We start from the raw sequence: 23278 nt of genomic DNA, 5'->3' as shown, positions 1-23278 counted from the left end.
TGGTAATGGCGAAGAGATCAGCTCCTATTATTGCTTCCACAACAGTGATTCAAGCCACTGCATACGTTGGTATGGACAAGTTATTTGTGGTGGATAAACAGAATGCTAGTGGCAGTTTGCCGTACTGCACGAAGTTTCTGGTAAGATGCTCAAATCATAGCCAGTATCTGTTAGGTAGTTCTGGTAGGATCTTCTATCACTGAAGAACAGGCGGCGTGACTTCGTGGGGCAGTCAGTTGCACCTACGATCGACCGCCGCTAGCATTTGGGAACAAACGAGGTACCAGCAAGGGGCCTGTTCTGTGTTAGACATTGCCCTCTATTTGAAAGCAGCCTTTAACTGCCAAGTGATCTTTAAACTTTGGTATTCAATCTTCAAAGGTTTTTGATACTGAAGACCCATCTTACTTTTAGCTTTCTTCCAATTATCTGCTATTGGGCTGGGTACAGATTCATTGTTGAATGTTTGAGCAGCCATATACATCTCGTTATCCAGACACAGTTTGGGTAGTATTGTATGTGATGAATGCAATAAATTTATGTCCTCTGCTGCAGGAGTTTCCTGTATTTCATTATCCATTTCATCTTGAATAATACCTCATTGCTCCTGAACAACTTCTTCAGGTCATTCCTTTAAATTTACAGTTGTCTTTGCATGTTCTTGGACATAATCTTCAAGATTAAGATCTACACATACTTTTTCACGATTTGTTTCATTTTCACCAGATTCTAAAAATATTTTATCTCTGCTAGTTATTACTATTTTTTGTAAATCTGTAACCTTTGGAATCTTCGCAGTGTCCAGTAAAATATAGTTTTCATGTTTAGAGTCCCAGTTTTTGCCATGGCCTTACACCCATAAATTCTTAGATGATCCAGATCAGGTTTCTTTCCAGACAAACTTTGCATATAGTCTTATTTGGTACAGCTTTACTAGGCAATCTGTTATTTAGATACACTGCAGATGATGCTGCTTCTGCCCAATAACTTGTTGGTAATCCTGCATACTTTAACGTGCTCCTTGCTTTTTCTACAATTTTTCTGTTAGCACATTTTGCTACTCTGTTTCAAGCAGAACTATAGTGAATTGTAGTTTGATTTCTGATTCCAAATTCTTTGAGTTGTTGTCTAAACTGTTTATTAACATATTCACTACCATTGTCTGTTTGAGAACTTTTACTTTCTTACCGGTCTGTCTGTCAACCATGATGTGAAAACTGTAAAATATTTTGCCCACTTTGCCCTTGGTTGTCGGGAAATAAATTTTTGTTTATCTTCAAAAATCGTTACTCAAGGTAAGGAAATGACAACTACCTCCTATAGATTCTCTTTCCATATGCCCGCAAAGGTGTGTGTGTGTGTGTGTGTGTGTGTGTGTGTGTGTGTGTGTGTGAGTGAGTGAGTGAACTATAAAAGCTCAGTAGATCTATTTTTACTTGTTTTCAACGGTAATCTGGCTTGCTTTCACCATAAAAAACTTTTTGCAGAATGTACTCTATAACTATTTCGCACTTGAAGAACATCTAACTTATAGATACCCCTTTTCCTTGCTGTGGCCATCACAGTGTTGCTCTGATCAGTTATTTCTGCAGCATTTAAATAAAAAATTACCTTGTTGCCCTTAATCACTGTTACACTCTCTGAAAGCAAATTAGTAGCTATCTTTCCTGTCAGTTCACATTGTAGCTGATGAAACACCAATGTGTGTTTTAGGAAGAACATCTTATAAAACTGATTACTGATATGCACAGATGCTCCAGATTCCAGGAAACAATATGTTTGCTTACTTCCACTTTTACCATAAGAATAATATGCAGTGTGTTATCTTTATTGCTTTGGAATTTGACTTTTTCCTTGTGCACTTGTTTTTCCTTGCAGTGCGATGCAGAGTGTTCCATTCTTTGGCATTCATAACATCGAACACGTTTGTTCTAATACAAAGCCGTTTCTTTGTCATGGATAGGATATTTGTGTACATTCTTCGCATCGTGGTGCTATCTTGACTTTCACACTGCCACCTGCAATTGATATCCCTGAACTTCTAAGCCCATTATCAAGGGGGAGTAATTATCAGGTAGTCCCATTAGTAATGAGGTACCAATCCATTCTTCAGCAATGTTGAATCTGATATATCTTATACAATTTGAAGTGGAGATGATATTGTTTACACATTCATCAACATTTTTACATTCATCAGACCTTTTGATAAGCTCTCTTAGCAAAACCACTTTCCCAGTTAAACCTCTTGTCTTCAAAAGAGTGTCCGATACTTCCTTTGCTGCACTGGCCTTTCTTATATGAACATAATTTACAGGATCAACTAGAAGAATTAATTTGAATTTTGCTGTACAGTTGTTCTTCTGAGTATCTGAATCTGTGAACGTTAACATTCCATCAGTGATGTCCCCGAGGTAGTCCAACTGTAGATAAGCATCTACTGCTAACTTTATAGGTGCATAATTTTCTCAGTGCGTGAGCTTATCAATCTGTGGTATATGGGCAGAAGCCATTTGTTCAGTTAGAATTCAATTACTGTAGATTATGAACTGCTCACAAACAATATTAAGTTTTCCACCTTTCACTGGTCAAACTTATTCAGTTGAATCTTCCTAGGCCCATAACCTGTTGGATTTTATGTTTGCACAGTAAAATAATGGTGAAGAGAGACTATTTAGGAATATATATTTTAGTATATTTAATGTGTCTCCGGCAATTTACAAAAGCATACTACACAAGGCATAAATGACACAACATTTAGTCTAGATACCTAAGAATACATATTATGGGCAGAGAGGTCTATACATGTTAACTCACTGCATAAAAAGTATTTTGTTTATCAAATCCTGACAATAGTGTAACAGGGAATGTCCCAAAATGGTTCAAATCATATCTCTCTGAAGGAAACAAAGAATTCAACAGGAAAGAGTCCTGTATTCTGTATTACAACATTAGCCACCATTCAACTGACAACTGATTACATCTGCTGTCCCACAAGGTTTTGGAAGTCCTTTTCTCTTTCTTCTGAATGTTAATGACCCTTCACATGTTATGTTACCAGAAATAAAATTTGTTTATCTGTGTTATAGTAAGAGTAGTGAATGCAATTTTCATGGGCATTAATGAACGGTTAATAGCCAATTTTTAGTCATTAAACTCTGATAATGCAGTGAATACTCAGTTCAGAACTTGTAAGAGTGTTCACACATATATCTAAAATAAAATGACAAAAAAGTAGAAGGTAACAACAAAAATAATCAATTTTTGAGAATAAACAGCTAGAAGAGGTTGACAGTGTTAAATTGTTGCGATTATAGCTTGATAATAAATTCAGTTGGGAAGAACATACGAGAGAGTTACTAAAGTACCTAAACAAATCTTTATTGACAATGTGGACATTGTCAGACATAGCTGCATGTGTGGTTTTTTTTTTTTTTTTTTTTTTTTCTTTTTTTTTGCCCAAAATTGTTTAATATAAATAACTAGCCATGTAAATACTGAAGAACGCACTGCAGAGGACTGTTCAAGGAACTGGGGAGACTCACCACTGCTTCACAATATATTTTTTTTCGCTTGATGAGGAATGTCGTAAATAATATATCTCTCTGACATCTGTGGCTTGGTTGATGGAATCAGTACTTGAAAGACAGTTAATCTTCACAAACATTTAAAGTCGATTACTTTGGTCCATGGGGAACAGTCGTTGCAGCAGAGCCATCCATGCTACAAAGCCCAGTTCCAAGGCTTCTTACTGAACTAGACCAGAGGTATTTGCAGGAGACGTGCAGAGTTTGGGACGGTAAAAGAGAGAGGTTTCTTTTAGCAACACTTCAAGATATGTGCCTCTTTGCCAACTACGAGGAATGATGCTGCTGTTGCAGACAGAGCAGCAGGTCTTTTGTGAGGATATAATTATTTTCATAAATAGGGTTTGTCTTTTCACATTTCATAATCAAGTGAAAATAAGTCTCTTTGGAAAAACCTTTGCGGAATGCAGTCAGTGGAGGTAGTAAAAAGGTAACTGCCCACAACACAGTTATGGCATTGGGCACTTGACAAGCAAGTAAATAAGTCTGAAATGCAATAAAATTATGGTAAGAGGGAATACCAGAAAGGGGATATATAGATCAACCTGATAAACACCTACATGACTAATAACATACTGTACAAGCAATCATACTGGCTTGGTTCTCTCACCACTGTCCTGCAGAATTCCTTGTGCTAGCCCTGGATTGTTAACTTCCCGTTTTTCAGTAAGCATTGCTTCCTTAATGTATGTAACTTAATGTTGCTTCAGCTATTAAGTTTGTAGTATCTTTCTATAGTTCTAGTCAGCTCAGCTGCTAACCTTACTGAATATCATTCGGAACTAAGTGTGATCTGTAATTGTCTCACCTCTCTTCTTATAATGTTGATGGCACCCTAGTAGGTGGAATGAAAGTGAAACAGGGTATTTTCTGAGTACCAGTACCACACTGCTTTAGAAAGCATTTTTTGGAGATTGAGCACTTTTCCTTTGCAAAGGCTTCTGTTGCACTAGTTTTATGTCTTTCTGCTTTCCATGCTGCATTCTAAGGAGCTCTTCTTCGACGACGACTGATCTGTTTTTGGCTTTATAGTTTTTGCTGTGGCACACAGACTGTGCAGGACACTTACTGTTACATTGCAAGTAGGGCCATTCCATGTCAAGTGGTCTAATTTTGGAAAAATTTCCTCATGATCATCACTGATTTTGCTGAAATTTTGTGTGAACATTTGCACACATTCCCAAAGAACATTGGTAAAGTTTTTCTTCCGTCAGTTTGATACTTGCACAGATGTAGCCATTTGTTCGACCCCACAGTCCAACTATTAACAGTGCACCTTTGAGTTTTCTGGCAATATTTTCTTGAAAGGAACAAAATTAGGCCATCTTGTACAACTTGTGCACTGTCTTAAGTGAAATAATTTAAAAAAAAAAATTAAATTCCTGAGCATTTTGCATATGGATCACTTCTGGCAAAGCCGATGAAAAAGTAGACACTTGAAAAAATGTAAAGTTTAGCTTTTTATATCTCCAAAAGTAACTGCAAGATAAATCTGAAACATGAAATGTATGAGCTTACCAATACGAGGGCTTAGAATATAAAATTTCATTGTGCTACTTGTTTTCAATAGTTTACTAATGGAGGGCAAAGTTGATAATTTTTCTAAAAACATAAAAACTGGCTTTTTTTGCCTACTTTGTTGATCTGCAAACTCTTTCAAACTCCTTTCATTAAGAAGACCCTGTTCTAAATCACCAAAAAAACTAGATTTGGTTTTGCAGTGCAAGCATATAAGACCCTAAAAGATGACGGCAAGTTGCAGGCCCATTGAAAATGGCTCGTTCCAAAAGTACCCAAATCTACTTTTATTGTGTTTTACAAATGTTGAGTACTCTCTGTGGAAGATAATATCAAAAGTACTAATGACTAGGAAATAAGCTTGACTCAGAAAAACTGCAAATAAGCAGTCTTTTTTTTTCTTCGTATTTACATTTCTACAGCATTGAGCTCTACAAAATTCCTTTTGTAAAAAGTGAAATTGAACAAGGTATCCAATAAAAAGAATATTCTTCTCATTTTTTGTGGCCTCACTAATTTGACATAATCACATTTGAAAAGTGTAATATTTTTGGTTTCTGTCTTACCAAAATTTCTTCCCAAACAATCCTGTCACTGATATCTTTCTGATGTCATGTGGCCGGCAGCACAGTTTTCCTTATGACATTCTACAACAACTTAATGAAACCTGTAAAAATTTCAAGTAACTAGAACCAAACATAAGCTTATGATCCTAAAAGACATCTTGTCCAACTTATGCTTCATCAGCTTGGGATGCTGTGTAAAGAAACCCTTATCAGGCTTGGGAATCTGTGGTTAACAAATCCACCCATGGCTGCTGTTGCACAGGTATCTGACGTGGCCTCTATGGCAGTGATGATGCTAATCTTGTTGCTTTAAAAGGAACCAGCTGTGGTTAAGCCATCATCTACCATAGTGACACAGTTATACAATTTTTCATCAGCACGCTAATGTGCCACATGAACTGCAAACTGTGCTAACACAAAGTACACTATACCTTAAACTGGAATTGAACTAGCACACCAATAGAATTACACATTAAAAAGAAGTACTAATAATTCTCTGTAACATGAATCCATTCAAAAAAGTGTCGGGAAGACTGCTATGAACTTCACCAAAATTTACAGAATGTGATAATGGTATAAAACATGAAGGCTATTTATACAATGTTTTCTGCAGCTTTTAAGCAAAGTTTTTCTACCATGACCCCCACTGCCTTGGTAATGCACAGTTAAATTGTGAATTTTATAACCAGTTTGATTACGTAGTTATAGCAGAAAAACAGACATAAAAATGCCATGATGAATCATGACAAGACACCCCTTTTTTTGAAGTTTTGCTAGTCATCAATACTTATGATATTGCCTTCCCAAGATAGTACAAAAGAATTGCAGAATATAATAAAAGATGTCAGACTTAATTTGATTACCACTAGAAGGTAGACCCATTTTCAATGCGGACAGCTCTTTTTTTGTAAAAGTGGCCCAAAATGCCTATTTTCGTGTTTTTAGAAAAAATCGTCAATTTGCCCTCAGTTTATATACTATTGGAAACAAGTAGGAGAATGAAACCTTTTATTTTAAGACCTTGTATTGGTAAGTTTATAGTGTCAAGTTTCAGGTTTATCCTGCACTTACTTTCAAAGTTATAAAAAGTGAAACTTCACATTTTTTCCATGCATCTATTTTTTGGACAATTTTACTTCAAATTATCCAAATAAAAATTGCTCAGGAAATAGTTTTTTTAATTATTTCATTGAAGAGAGCGCAAAATATCGTACAAGATGCCTAGTGTTGTTCCTTTTAAGAAAATATTTCTATAGATATTATGTCTCAAAGTTGCCAAAAATTCACAGGTGCAATATTGATAGCTGCATAATGGGGGTTAAACAAATGACTGTATCTCCCGAAGTATTGAAACTTTATCAATGTTTATTGGGAATGTGTGCAAATGTTCATACAAAATTTCATCAGAATGTGGGAACTGGTAGACTACTTGTCAGTGAGTGATCCAGTAGTACAAGTGAATCTAAGTTTCATGCTGTATTTGACTTAACCAATTATGTTTGAATTGGGTGCTAACTGGTTATATTTTCATCCTGGTTATGTAATCAGTCTTAGTGTGCTAAGTGGGCTGTTAAGGAAATTTTTTCTTAATTTTTTATGACAGAATGATGGAATTTTCGGGATTCAACGAGCAGCTACTGTTCGGTTTTTTACTGTAGCATAAGGTAGCTATACATTTAGCAGTGAATCATTTTCCATAGAGTATCACATATTTCGATATGAAGTACTCGATTTACTTGCTTTATTTGTAGTTACTGCCACTGTCACATGTTACCTTCATCACACAATTGCCGTGCAATACATATTATAGTGTTAAATATTTAAGAAATTTCTGTACAAAATTTCAGTCTAAAGCAAGTACCTAATGTCTCTTGTACTACACAAGTATCATGTAAATATTGACATTTAGGAGACGATGCAGGTACTTGAACCTAATATACGAGGGTATTTCGGAAAGTAAAGATACACCATACGCCAGAGAAACAGAAGAGTTTTGGCGAGCAAGTTGGCAACACTGGTGTTAACCTAGAACCGTTAGCTTTCTCCTCACGGTCGTTCAGCAGTTGAATGTTGCTTCTGGTTGGAGTAGGTTGTGTTTAAAATGGCTGTGCCGATTCAGTATCCCGCCAAAAGAGAAGTGTGCTCTGTCATACGTTTTCTTCATGCAAAAGGTCACCTACCAGTGGATATTCACAAAGAAATTATTTCTGTTTATGGGAACATTATGAATCGACAAAATGTAACGAAATGGTGTCGTCATTCCTCTGAAGGTAGGACCGATGTTCATGACGAACTAACAGGTCGGCCATCTGTGATCTCTGATGGCCTTCTTCGGAGAACAGAGGAAGCTATTCGTGCGAATAGACGTCTCACATTGAAAGAATTGTTTCAGATCACACCGGCCATGTCAATGACAACTCTTTATGACATTGTGACTGTCAAGTTAGGGTACAGGAAATTGTGTGTGCGCTGGGTTCCAGAACTGTTAATGGAAGAACAGAAATAGAAAAGGATGGGCTTTGCATTCGACTTCCTCACACGCTATGCTGAAGCAGATGATGAGTTCCTAGATTACATTGTGACAGGTGACAAGACGTGGGCTTATCACCACACACCTGAATCCAAGCAGCAATCAATGCAATGGCGCCATTCGAATTCACCAAAACCCAAAAAATGCAAAATGTCGATTTCAGCAAAGGAAATCATGGCTTCTGTTTTTTGGGACAGACATGGCATTCTTCGGTTGGAATTTATGCCTCCTGCTACGACAATTAATGCTGCTGCATATTGCCAGACTTTGAAACGTCTTTGAAAGGGAATGCTGACAAGTGGAGTCCGCTTGCTTCATGAGAACGCTGGGCCTCACACAGCGCTCATAACCAAAGCACTACCCAAACAATTCAAACGGGATGTATTGGACCATCCGCCATACAGCCCGTACCTTGTGCCCACAGACTTCCATGTCTTCCGCTACCTGAAGTCACATCTTGGTGGAAAATCATTCCACGACGATGAAGAGATCAAAGACGAAGTTGAAATGTGATTCCGACAACAGGCGGCAACCTTCTATGACTGTGGGATACAAAAACCTGGGCACCGACTTAACAAATGTTTGGATAATGGGGGTTATTATGTCGAAAAATAACAAATAATCCAGTTAATAAGATGTAACTAACATCTTCTAAATAAATGTTCTATTTAAGGACTGCGAGCCATTGTATCTTTACTTTTCGAAATGCCCTCGTAGTTTAACCTTGTACTTTCACGGAAACAGCCATTCTGCTGGACATCGTGATTTACATTTACTTTTGTTGAAGATTTATTTTAGACTGTCAAAAAGTGACGAAAAATAGCTTTATTTTTATCTGTAAAAAATGTTCTGTGTAGTCTTAGAAAACATTGCCATCATTAACAAAAAAAGTTACATGTAATGTGCTCATAAGTACAATTAAAAAATAATAAATATTGATTTGAGAAATATATTCTGTGATTTATTGCCATTATTTAAATATAATAACTTGTATGAATATATATTTCTTAAATATTTTATTATAGATGCACTGGATGCTTAGAATAACTTATCTGGGTCTAGGTGCCCATTATCATGTACACTGGAAATTGTGTAGAGAAATAAACCTCCATGTTTACATGAGAGAAATGTCAAGGCAGTTGTGGGAAGTGCATGCATTTTGGCTCCCTGCAGAAGGTATTTATGGTTATAATGTTTACAGTTAATATCAGTAAAGACATTCACACTTTTCTCCTGTGGTTTGGGAGCTCAGTGTCACCAATTCAGAATTTGAAAAGACTGACATGACTCCATTAATTGCTTACTCTAATTTCTCTATCAGGGCATAGGTTGTGCAATTAAATATCTTACTAAAATGCTAAGTGATATGTTATGGAGCAGTCAAGCACAAATCTATTGCTTGGCGATCACAAATAAAGATCAAAACTTTAATACAGGGAAGAGAAAATGGAGAGCTGTGTGAGCCGAAGCCATTGGTTTCCTTTGATTCTTTTTGTTACTGATACAGAGAGAAATACAAGCCCAGGAAATTGAAAACAGCAGGAACAAATAAGACTGATTCAAAGCCACCATTTTAAGTACCATTTTCAGCTTTCAGATCTCCTGATTGTTGCAGTAGGATTATTTGATGATAATGATAGTTGAACTAGTATCTGCACTATTTTTACACTCTTTTAGAGTTGAAACCAAAATTTTTTGTTCTCTGCATGAGACGGTTCAAAGGGAAGAACAGTGAAGTATCAAAAGGTGAGTTACTTACAATATGTCAGTACAGTGGAACCTCACTTAACGAACACCTCCCATAATGCACAAGTTACATAATGAGCAAAACAAATTGTAAAAAAAAATGACTTGCTTAACAAGTGATGTTTCGCATAATGAATGACTATGATTTAGTGTGACGTCACCAGCCTTTGTGCGTGGTGGGGGAAATGTTCAGCAGTATGAACACCTTTCATTGTTGGCAGTGGCGTATGAACAATGTCTTTAGTATGTACTGCAGTCTCGGTTTAGTGCTCTTTCTGCTACTATCTTAGTGCAGCTTGGGGTCACACATTTTTAAAATTTGTGTTCACCCAGTGTCTTTTTGTGTGCAAATTTTAATAACCTTCGTAGAAATGTTCTCAAAGGTAAAGCCACAAGAAGATGACCATAAGAGAAAGAAAATGACCTTAGAAATGAAATATAAAATCATTGCAAAATGCGAACGTGGTGTGGGCATTGCTGATTTAGCATGCACATACAATCGATGTACATCAACTACTTGTACTATCCTCAAGAACAAGGACAAGATTAAGGAGATAAGTGATTCAAAGGAGGTGACAAGAGTATCTAAATAATGGTTTCGTATTCTGGATGCTGTTGAAAGGTTGCTCCTTAAATGGATAAATGAAAAGGAATTGCAAGGTGGTGCTATTAACAAGAACATCATTTGTGAAAAGGCGAGAATGATTTTTTCTGACCTTGTTAAGAAGATGCCAGGATCATCAGTGGCCAAAGAAGTGTTTAAGGGAAGCTGTGGGTTGTTCAAGAAGTTTAAGAGAAGAACTGGCATCCATAGCATTGAGAGGCACGGTGAAGCAGCCAGCTCTGACACAAAGGCAGCAGAGAACTACCTCAGCGGCCTGTAGATTCTGAGGGTTATCTGCCGCAACATGTTTTTAATTGTGACAAGATGGGTCATTCTGGAGAAAGATGCTGAAATGTGCCTTTATAACTGCTGAAGTGTACCTTTATAGCTGCAGAAGAGAATGCAATTTTTAATCACAAGCCAATGAAAGACCGTCTCACACTGCTATTTTGTGCCCATGCAAGCGGTGATTTGAAAATTAAAACGCCGCTTGTTAACCACTCAAAAACTCCATGAGCCTTCAAGAAGTGTAAAGTCCAGACAGGTTTAATGTGATGTGGAGGTCCAACAACAAGGTTTGGGTGACACATGGTCTTCTTTGCGATTGGATCAGTGAATTGTTTGGTCCTCGCTTGAGGTGAGTGTGCCACTCCACATGTCTTCCTTGTTATGGAAAATGCTCCTGCCAGTTCTCCAGCTCTACAAGATCACCTACTTGAAGAATTTAAATTAATCAAGCTCCCTTTTCTGCCTCCCAACATTACTACTACATTACTCCAGCATACGGACCAGCAGATTATTTCTAACTTTAGGAAGCTCTGCTCCAAAACACTCTTCGAGCATTGCTTTGAGTTAATTGAAGCTGCCAATCTCACTCTCAGAGACTTTTGGAAGTATCACTTCGACATCGTTACATGCATGAAGATGGTCGAAAAGATGTGGGAACAGGTTACCAAGAGAACTCTCACTTCTGCTTGGAAGTAGTTTGGCTGGAGTGCATTATTGAATGACTCTGAGGCATTTGACTCAGTACCTGTGAAGCCTGTAGTCAACGAGATTATGTCTTTGGACTAGAGCATGAGACTAGAAGTGGAGAACAGTGATATTGATGAGCCTGTGGAAGATCACAGCCAAGTAATGACCATTGAAGAGCTTATGGAGTTGCAGTGTGTTTCACAGCAGGAAGTTGTGGAGAGGAGATCTTCAGAGCAGGAGGAAGAGGAGGTGGTGATAACAGTAAAGCAGCAATCTTCTGGTGTAATAAGAGAAATGCTGAAAGCATGGGAATTGGTTGCATGGTACATTGAAAATCAGCACCCCAATAAAGCAGTGGCTAAACACGCTACAAATTTATTTGACAGTAATGTTGTGTCTCATTTCTGTCAAGTGTTGAAGTGTCGGCAGAAACAAATGACTATAGGTAGCTTCCTAGTAAAAAAGAATTAGTTCTGTATTGTGAATAATAAGTACATAATACTGAATGTATAATTTTCTTTGAATAAATGGCACAACTAAGATAAAACTTTTAGTACTTTTTCTGCATGGAAAACATTATCATATTTTACATTAATTTGTATGGGATAAATTGTTTTGCTTAACAAGTGTTTTCCACTACGAGTAAGATTCTGGAACGAATTATGCTTGCTATTTGAGGTTCATCTGTATGTGAAAACAGATTAAATAAAATAAGATTTAATGGAGATACTGCTGCAATACTCCAAAAGGGTAGTTTCCTAATAGTATAGGACATTAATATAATTTTGTAGACACATTTTAAACTTCTTAAGGGACAGTTGACTGGAGCAAGAAAAACAGTGTTAGCTATCATTCATCTCTTGTTTCTGTGTCTGTGTGGGATTGCCACAAAAAATTTTACTGTCCACATCATCTTGCCTTCCTTCTTCCCTGTCTTTCACTTTCTATTAAATTCCCTGTCCTCTGCAGTTATTTAATAGCCTGCAAACAGGTTTATTGTGCATTGCCACAATATAATAAGGAACTGTTTCTGGAACAAGTAGCTGATGAGCTATTTAACTGTCATGGAATTTTCTTACTTAATATTTTTAACCAGTGTATAGTTAGCGCTTTTTGCTTGCTTGTAATCAAGCTTTGCTTTTTTCCCTTGCATTGCTTTCTTTGGGACCTGTTGTCTCCCAAGTATAGCACATTGAATATGTGCATCTTTATTTCACATACTCTTGTGCCTTATTCGTTAAGTTGTCCTTTCGTCTTATGCCTTATTCATCAAGTTGTCCTTTTACCATGTTAAGTTTTTTTTAATTATATTTGTTGTGCTGTTATTATCATGCTATAGAAGTTATCTTGTGAAAATAGAAGTAGTTAATATCCACTTACTAGAGTTGAGGCCCACATCAACTCCTTCCATTGCTTTCTGCACAGGAATTCCCAGTATTCTATTCTTCATGCAAGGAGTTACTTTTACTGTGTACTTTACACTGATGTCATTGTAGAAATTTAATGTGTGTAGTTGCTTTTTGTAATTTGCCCAATTTTGTACCATTTTCTCGTGTGGAGAGGTGGCTTTAGTTTTTTGTTGGAAATGTATTAACATCTTCCATTTAACTGTGCATTACCACATGCTGTATTCAATGCTGAAAGAAGTCATTTATGATCAAAGATGTTGGCTATAATTACAAAATGTGTTTCTTTTTGTTTTAGTCCTGTCTTGAAATCTGCACTGTGGTATCATTCACATTTTGTCATAATTTAATTCATGTATGTCTCACAAAAGAATTTTTCTATAATGTCATTGCATTTCACAGTTATTACTTGATTTACATAGATGGCATCAGTATCAGTAATTATCTTGGTTCTTCACATTGTTTTTGTAATTCAAAATATTCATTTTTTTCCCCTACAAAGTATATTATAAAGGGTAACTAATACATGTAGAAGGATTTACATGTCCAGTAAAGTAGATCAAGAGGCAGTCATGTCATATCTAAAAGAAGAGCTCAAAACATTTACCTGTGGGCAGGAGCATGTTTAGGAACTGTGGCTCAAGTTTGAAAAAATAGTTGCAGTCTTATTGAAAGTTCTCTCACAAAATGCACTTAAATTCTAATGGTATGTAAAGGCTGTCAGTGGTGTCCGAGTTTTTGTCCAGGCGCTCATGGTTGATGTTGTAACCGCGACCATTTCGGTCACGGGGTGGCCGTGAACGAAAGTGCGTCGGGACCAAACGGGCGTGGCCTGCGAACAAACAAGACAGATGAACGGGAAAGGATGGGCACGCACAACAACAGACGACCGAGCAAGACACCAAGAACAACAACATGCAAGAAGCATTGGGGTCACAAGCAAAAACCTCACAAAATCAACAAAGTCCACTCGTACACGGAAATAAGCAAAGTAAACACGATGTCTTTAAGTGAAATATCGAGAGACTCACGTGAGTATCAGACTGCCTCACTGAGTGACAGGCGGGTGCTTCAATACATGATAGGGTATGTCGCTATTGGCCGCTGGGACCACGTGCTCTACAGTGGTGCCCTCACATTATACGCAGGACAGGAGCGTGCGCAGCCACAGCTTATGGTGCGACGGCTGCAGAGACTTCTGGTGGTAATCAAGGTCGTTGCCATCTGGTGCGGATTCGAAACCAGCGGCGCTCAGTACCAGAACTGGACTCTAGAAAGCAGAAGCAGAAATCCTGAACTCCATTTTAAAATGTTCCTTGACAAAGAAAAATATTGAAGTACTGCTCCAGTTTAATTCTCCCACCACTGCAATGATGACTGATGCAGATATCAGTGTCAGTGTTCTTTGAGAAACAGCTAGATTTCTTAAAATTAAATGAGACTCCACAGTCTGATGGAGTTGCTATCAGATTCTGCACAGAATTTGCAGCTGAGTTTAACTCCCCATTTTAACACTGAAATACAGTAGATCGCTTGAACCAAAAACTGTGCCCAGTGGTTGGAAGAAAGTGCAAGTCACACCTGTCTACAAGAAGGGTAGCAGAGGTGATTCACAAAACTACTATCCAATTTCAATCATCTCTGTGTGTTGTAGAATTTGAGAACATATTCTGAACTCAAACATATTGAGGTACCTCAAACTGAATTATGACATTGATGCCACCCACCTCAGATCCCAAAAACATTAATTATGTGAAACCCAACTTGGGCTTTTCTCACGTGACATTCTGAAAGCCATGGATCAAGGTAATCAGATAGGTAGTGTATTTCTCAACTTCTAAACAGAATTTCGCTCAGTACCACACCAACATTTACTAAAGAAAGTACAATCATATGGGGTCATCGTCGTCTTCCACATCTTTCCATTGTATTCAGTAGATGGGCAAACAAGACTTTTCCAGCAGTTACGACTCTTAAACTTCTCTCTTTCTTCAATGCTCTCCCAGGTATGTCCTCTCCACTCTATGTGAGATTTCACCATATCCTTCTACCTGAGTCTCAGTCTTCCTCTTTGTCTTTTGTCTCTGAGAATCAAATCATACATTAATCTTGGATAGCCTGTTGGCATCATATGGGATATCAGATGCAATTTGTGACATGATAGAGGAATTTTTGGCTGGGATAATTCAGCGTATTATCTTGGATGAGAAGTCCTCGCAGAAGTAGAAATGGCTTCAGATGTTTTTCAATGAAGCATTGGGATCCTTTCTATTTGTAGTCTATATTAATGAGTTAGGAGACAATATTAATATACTTATGATTCAGTTGCCTATACCTTTCTTTAGTGTCTTTGCAGATCTGGATAAGATGCAAAGACTGGCGCCTTCCTTTGAATGTACAGAAATGTGCATGTCACCAAACTCAGAAAAGTGGTATCCTATTACTGAAAAATCAGTGGGACTCAGTTGGAGTCAGTAAACTCATACAACTCATTGGGTGTAACTGTTTGTGATGATATAAAAGAAAATAATCACATAAGGCTCAGTCATAGAAAAACAGATGACAGACTTTGGTTTGTTGGTGGTTTACTGGGAAAAGGCAATTGTTCTACGTAGATGGCTTACAAAACACTTTTTCATCCCATGATATAATTCTGCTGAAGCATGTTGTACTTATACCACATAGGACTAATGAGGGATGTTGAACATATGCAGCAAAGGACAACATAAATTGTTACTGGTTTATTTTTCTCATCATACTGGAAATGCTGGAAAACTTGAACTGGCAGATACTTAGAGATGGACACCAATAATCTTGCAAAGACATAGAGGTTCACTGAGCGAGGTGGCGCAGTGGCTAGCACACTGGACTTGCATTCAGGAGGACGATGGTTCAATCCCGCATCCGACCATCCTGATTTAGGTTTTCCATGACTTCCCTAAATCGCTTCAGGAAAATGCCAGGATGGTTCCTTTGAAAGGGCATGGCCGACTTCCCTCCCCATCCATCCCTAATCCAATGAGACCTATGACCCGCTGTCTGGTCTCCTCCCCCAAACAACCCAACATGAGGTTCACAAATCAGCATTGAATAAGAAGCTAGGAATATATTTCATCCTCTGCGTATCGTAGCTTGTTGCGACTGCAAAGATAAGATTAGATAATATTACAACACGTGCAGAGGTGTAGGGGGGTGATCGGAAAGTATTTATGCAGTCCAGAACTAGAATGACTATATGGCAAAATCACCATGAACATTGAGACATTCATCCCACTGATGCGCTGGGTTGAAGATACCTGTTTGGTAAAGCACCATGTCCTGCTGCGTGAAGAAGTCTGTAACTGCCTGCTGGACACCTTCATCCGATAGGAACTGTCGACTTTTCATGGCCTTTTTTTAAGGGACTGAAGATGGATAATTGCATGGTAAGAGATCAGGACTATAGGGCGGGTGCTTGAGTTCTCCCACTTGAGTTGGCGTCAGTTCTGCTGGTCTCCGAGATTGACCAGCACATTGTGTCGAATTGCAATCAGCACGGATCTTATCGCACCGTTCTACAATAGTGGTTTTCGACAGACATTTTGTTGCATACACATTCTTCATTCTCCGATGTATGTCTACTGGTGTTTGTCCTTCAGCAGCCAAGAAAAGAATAACAGCACTTCGGTCAAGTTTGGATGCATTTGGTAATTATGTCACCATAACTCATATTTCTGCAGTTACCACACATACATTGCCTACATGTCTGTACTTTCACACAACATCAGAGTTGAGCTGCGTTACATACATGCTGCAGCAACACCCTCAAATGGAAACTTTTTGATTGTCCCTTATATTTAAGCATTTGTTGTTCTCGTGCCATATATGCAAATGGAATGGGAAGGGATATCAACATGCAGCAATCCTAGGTTATCTCTGCTCTGCACTTCACAATGGTTTGCAGATTATATGTACAGATGTGAGTATGTTCTCATTACCCATAAATTAGATTGTATCATTGGATAGTTGGAAAATGGTTATGATTGCTTTTTAAAATGTGACATTTTTACGGAAGAAGACAGTTGTTATTCTTAGCAAGTCTGTTATTACCATTTTAGTTTGTAGCTTTAATAACAATTCATGAAAGAATGTCAATTTTATTTCATTAACAGTCCTCCGGCACATGTTTAGTGAATTCTTTAAGGGACTGAAATTACTTTTGTACTCTGACAGTAACAATTGCTAACAGCACAAGAATTATCCATCGGTGTCCTGGACAAAGTTCTAATGGAGTAGTGTACTGGACAAAGTACTAATTGAGAGGGTTTTTGATTGTGTTCCAATGGCAGCCAGACAGGACAGAGTTGCAGAAACTGAATAGTGAGAGTTTAACTGTGGGAAACTGGTCTTTATTCACTCTCTTAAAATTAAATGATTACCTGAGGTGCAAAACAAATTTGTACAAGTGTTCATAAAGCTTATAAGTCAGGGAATAAAAATGAATAAAGATAAGGAAGACTATTTACAACAGTGTGTTAAAATTCTTCATTTGCCGGATATTGTCAAGATGTATGTACAAATTAAGCAGTGTTGGTAGCCTATTAGATACTTACCCCTATTCTTCTCAGGTTCCACAATACAACCACTGTATATTTAAGGGAGGCATTGGTGTTGTTATACGAGGTCTGTTCATAAAATTCCAGAACATTTGTAATTTCGCGCCAATGGTGTATTGGAGTGAAATTCGGTTGGCATTCCCTGCACACACACAGTTTAATGTGTAACTGCCGGAAGTTTCATTGTTGTTCGTCTGTTAGTTAGTGGTCAGTGCTGTATTGAGTAGAACATTGTGTCGCACAGTTTGCGAATTTCGAGATTGCAGAGTTAGAGGAGCAATGCTTCTGCATTAAATGTTGCATGAAACTCGAGAAAACTTTTAACAGAGACACGTCAAATGATGCAAGAAGCCTATGGTGATGAGTGCTTAATCAGGACTTGGTGTTATGAGTGATTAATACGGTTTAAAATGACCAGATGTAAGTTAAAGGTGACCCACATTCTGGATGCCCTTTAACATCTACCGACAATGCTTATGTCAGGAACGTCAACGAAATTGTGCGCACCAGTCAAAGACTGTCTGTGACCAGAAAGACCTTCACCTCACAGTCGGTGAAGAGCTTTTGGCCTACGCAAATGAGAATGAGATGCTCCTTAAGTGACTCATAACTGGTAATGAGACATGTGTCCACAGTTATGAGGTTGAGACTTAGGCTCATTCTTCGCAATGGGTCGGGAAGGGTTCTTGAAGACCATAAATTGCTCATAAGGTCAGTTCAAATGTCAAAGCCATGCTGATAGTTTTCTTTAACTTTGAAATATTGGTTCATCATGACTTGGTGACACAGGAACAAACTTTTAATCAATGGTGTTTTGGCAACATCTGTGATGCCTGTGAGAAAATGTGAGTGGAAAATGGCCTGAAGTGTAGCGAGACAGTTTGTGGCTCCTGCATCACAACAATGCACCTGATTTTTCATCCCTGTTGGTGCGTGACTCTTGCACAAAAAAACAAAGTCACCATGCTGCCTCATCCTCTGTACTCTCCAGATCTGACCCCTGCGAACTTTTTTTTATTCCCAACATTGAAAACATCTGTCAAAAGGATGAAGATTTGCAATGATAGATGAGATAAAAGAAAAGTCACAGACGGTGCTCCACGTGATCCAGACATCACGTACCAAGACTGCTTCTGGAAGTGGAAACGGTGTTGCGAGCAGAATCTCAATTGTGAAGGAGATTATTTTGAAGGAGACAATACACAATAAGTAAAAGTTAAGCATAGAAAAATTTTGTTGAACAAACCTTGTATAACAACAAAGATGAGGTGACTTACCGAACAAAAGCGCTGGCAGGTCGATAGACACACAAACAAACACAAACATTCACACAAAATTCAAGCTTTCGCAACAAACTGTTGCCTCATCAGGAAAGAGGGAAGGAGAGGGGAAGACGAAAGGAAGTGGGTTTTAAGGGAGAGGGTAAGGAGTCATTCCAATCCCGGGAGCGGAAAGACTTACCTTAGGGGGAAAAAAGGACAGGTATACACTCGCACACACGCACATATCCATCCACACATACAGACACAAGCAGACATATTTAAAGACAAAGAGTTTGGGCAGAGATGTCAGTCGAGGCAGAAGTGTAGAGGCAAAGAAGTTGTTGAAAGACAGGTGAGGTATGAGTGGCGGCAACTTGAAATTAGCGGAGATTGAGGCCTGGCGGATGACGAGAAGAGAGGATATACTGAAGGGCAAGTTCCCATCTCCGGAGTTCGGATAGGTTGGTGTTGGTGGGAAGTATCCAGATAACCCGGACGGTGTAACACTGTGCCAAGATGTGCTGGCTGTGCACCAAGGCATGTTTAGCCACAGGGTGATCCTCATTACCAACAAACACTGTCTGCCTGTGTCCATTCATGCGAATGGACAGTTTGTTGCTGGTCATTCCCACATAGAATGCATCACAGTGTAGGCAGGTCAGTTGGTAAATCACGTGGGTGCTTTCACACGTGGCTCTGCCTCTGATCGTGTACACCTTCCGGGTTACAGGACTGGAGTAGGTGGTGGTGGGAGGGTGCATGGGACAGGTTTTGCATCGGGAGCGGTTACAAGGATAGGAGCCAGAGGGTAGGGAAGGTGGTTTGGGGATTTCATAGGGATGAACTAACAGGTTACGAAGGTTAGGTGGACGGCGGAAAGACACTCTTGGCGGAGTGGGGAGGATTTTCCGCCGTCCACCTAACCTTCGTAACCTGTTAGTTCATCCCTATGAAATCCCCAAACCACCTTCCCTACCCTCTGGCTCCTATCCTTGTAACCGCCCCCGATGCAAAACCTGTCCCGTGCACCCTCCCACCACCACCTACTTCAGTCCTGTAACCCGGAAGGTGTACACGAGCAGAGGCAGAGCCACGTGTGAAAGCACCCACGTGATTTACCAACTGACCTGCCTACACTGTGATGCATTCTATGTGGGAATGACCAGCAACAAACTGTCCATTCGCATGAATGGACACAGGGAGACAGTGTTTGTTGGTAATGAGGATCACCCTGTGGCTAAACATGCCTTGGTGCACAGCCAGCACATCTTGGCACAGTGTTACACCGTCCGGGTTATCTGGATACTTCCCACCAACACCAACCTATCCGAACTCCGGAGATGGGAACTTGCCCTTCAGTATATCCTCTCTTCTCGTCATCCGCCAGGCCTCAATCTCCGCTAATTTCAAGTTGCCGCCACTCATACCTCACCTGTCTTTCAACAACTTCTTTGCCTCTACACTTCTGCCTCGACTGACATCTCTGCCCAAACTCTTTGTCTTTAAATATGTCTGCTTGTGTCTGTATGTGTGGATGGATATGTGCGTGTGTGCGAGTGTATACCTGTCCTTTTTTCCCCCTAAGGTAAGTCTTTCCGCTCCCGGGATTGGAATGACTCCTTACCCTCTCCCTTAAAACCCACTTCCTTTCGTCTTCCCCTCTCCTTCCCTCTTTCCTGATGAGGCAACAGTTTGTTGCGAAAGCTTGAATTTTGTGTGAATGTTTGTGTTTGTTTGTGTGTGTATCGACCTGCCAGCGCTTTTGTTCGGTAAGTCACCTAATCTTTGTTTTTATATATAATTTTTCCCGCGTGGAATGTTTCCTTCCATTATATTAAACCTTGTATAACAGTGTTTATGGATGCTTGAATTAAGTAAACTTCATACAAAAACAATAGTGTATTGTACTTGAGTGTTGATGTTGTCATTTATTGCCACTCACTTTACTATATCATTATAAATGTTTTTAATTCTGATTGCAAAAGTTATTTGCAGGAATGTGGGCCAATTTGCATACATTCATACTGTGCCAACAGATTAAAGCTGGATACTGCTGATGCATACCTTTGTACATCCCCTAAATGTTTGCAGTGTAGTTAGAGAGAGGAAATTAGTATCATATTGATCAGTTGAGAAATTGTACATCCTTGAAGCAGTTTTACGTTTTGTGAAATGGTCCTTGTAACTATAAAGGTGAATTTGCACCTTTGCATCTTTCTGTGGACGCTAGGTGCATGCAGCTTCTACATAAAGAGGCAAGGAGGTCCAACACCTGAGCAAAGTCATGCAGGACTCTGATTTGCATGCACAGGCCACCGTGTACGGTGTAGGAGTCTCCCCATCACAGATGAGGAGCCAACTGCAACTGTCATGCAATTGTCTGCGGTTCTCTCCATCTGGTGCCTTGTTTTACTATGTCTCACTGTTAAAAGATTCAGTTTCTCACACACATTCTAATTTGCCTTTGCATTAACAACTTGGCCATGTGGTCTAAAGATAGAGACATTGAATGTGAAGAGTATTGTCGTGAATCATAAAGACTGTGTGAAATAAAATAGCTCTCTACAGTTCCTCACAAATACAATCACAAAACAACCAGGGCAAATCTGAACTAAACAAAAAGCTTTTGTTTGTACTTCTAATGAATATATGTTGATGAAGAGAAATTATTCTGGGGCCCTTGATATGCTGAAGCCATCCTGTTTCCTTTATGAGCTGTTTTGATTCAAAAATAGTTTATATTTACAAGAGCAAATAAAAGAACACTGATATTGTGCTTCTTATTGAAATAGTATCTTCCACTGTTGTTTGGCTGCTGCAGATCCATTGCTAGCTATTGAAGTTCCTAAACAGAATGGGAAATTCCACCTCAGTTCTAAATCCTAAGCAGTATCCATCTGGTCTTTTCTGAAGGTTTTAGAAAGAAAGTATACAGAAAACAAACCTGAACACTTAATTAAATGATTTGAAAAAATAATACCCTCACACATGCCATTCCAAATGCACACACATGAGCATATTCAGAAATTAACGCACATTCCCGTATTCTGGGACTATTGACTGTAATCGTTAAGCTAAAATAAGTGTTAACATTTTCCAGAGAAAGGTAAACAAAGTTGTCATTGTTAGGCACCCACTGAAATTTTTCAGGCTCCCACACTGTTTGTGTGTGTGTGTGTGTTTGTGTGTGTGTGTGTGTGTGTGTGTGTGTGTGTGTGTGTGTGTGGAGGGGGGGGGGAGGGTTCAAGACTCTAAAATTGCTGTTTTTTATATTGTTATATAAATGAGTTAGTCAGTTTGAAAAATGTCATCCCATAAGAACTAAATTTTATAGATGACATAGAAAACTCCATATATGCCAGAGAATTAATGAATGTGAATAAAAACTCTGTATTATGGGAGGAGGGAGTGGGGGGCAGCCACGTGCCCCCCTTGTATGCACCTGTCTTGGTCATAAACATTTCACAAGAGCCCGGCAAAATTCTGGGATGCTATTAGATCTCTGTGCAGTATATGCCTTGAATTGGAACATCAAAATTCTAATTCTTCCTTGTAGCAGGAATTTGAAATTTTCATTGCTAACTTTGTCACCTTTTTGAATTTTCCTGTTCTGTCAATGGTCTGATGTACTAGAGGAAGTTTTCTGATTTATTCGTGGAAAAGAAATGATGAAAAACACAGCTACAAATTGTCAGGATTGTTCAAAGTACGAGCTCAGTGTAACTGATGACACACTGTGTGCAAATTATGAGGACCTTACCCTGCTGGACTTGGAGAATGAAAGGTTCACAGACAGTGATCACCTTATTTCCTTGGAGAATATATTTCTGGAAAAAAAAAAAAAAGAAAAATCCTTAGACTCAGTGCATGTGTCCAGTCACTAGCAGAAATGCTATCTGTTAAGTACTTTTTGATCTTCAAATGCAATTGGACACCCAACATCTAATATCTAATATTTCTCCATTATCTGCCAGCCAGTCCCTTCATGTTGCAGATCCATATACTGCTGAAACTGCTCTCCTCTATGCTTCACAAATTTTAGCTCCCAATCCATCTGGTTAGCCAGTGAACTGAATTCTTCATAGCATCAACAAAATGTTTAGACATTTTGGGCTCTTTCTAATGCTTCTGTCTATGAGCTTTCCAAGCGAAGAAAATATGTACATTCATAATATAATCTGAAGCACTTTAAAGGCATAGTGATTTGATGATAGCTACTTTTTTCATAATTTAAAGTTTTCTAGCTTTTAGAATTCATCATTACTCTGAAGTGCCAAAGAAACTGGGATAGGCAGGCGTATTCAAATACAGAGATGTGTAAACAGGCAGAATACAGTGCTGCGGTCGACTGCTGAAATAAGACAACGAGTGTCTGGCACAGTTGTTAGATCAGTTAATGCTGCTACAATGGCAGATTACCAAGATTTAAGAGAGTTTGAATGTGGTGTTATTGTTGGCGCACGAGCAATGGGACAAAACACAATTTGCATCA

The 23278-nt window shown here is 38.8% G+C and overlaps 1 protein-coding gene across 11 annotated transcripts in view; it reads left to right on the top strand.

The window, feature by feature from the left end:
- The window catches only part of LOC126457957 (transmembrane protein 94), a 504907-nt gene that overhangs the window by 9638 nt on the left and 471991 nt on the right, over nt 1-23278 (top strand). For 3 of the 11 annotated variants that reach the window (XM_050094704.1, XM_050094702.1, XM_050094703.1), the window contains exon 1: nt 9252-9374. The exons of 5 other annotated variants lie outside the window; for them this stretch is intronic. In XM_050094704.1, coding sequence (XP_049950661.1) covers nt 9317-9374 — 58 coding nt within the window. In that variant the 5' untranslated portion in view covers nt 9252-9316. Of the gene's footprint in view, nt 1-9251; nt 9375-23278 lie in introns of those variants that run through there. 3 more of the 11 variants (XM_050094701.1, XM_050094692.1, XM_050094691.1) reach the window with 1 other exon arrangement.

Source organism: Schistocerca serialis, chromosome 2 (genome assembly GCF_023864345.2).
Source record: "Schistocerca serialis cubense isolate TAMUIC-IGC-003099 chromosome 2, iqSchSeri2.2, whole genome shotgun sequence".
Lineage (NCBI taxonomy): Eukaryota > Metazoa > Arthropoda > Insecta > Orthoptera > Acrididae > Schistocerca > Schistocerca serialis.
The sequence above is the reverse complement of the archived record's forward strand: the minus strand, read 5'-3'. Positions and strand labels throughout refer to the sequence as shown.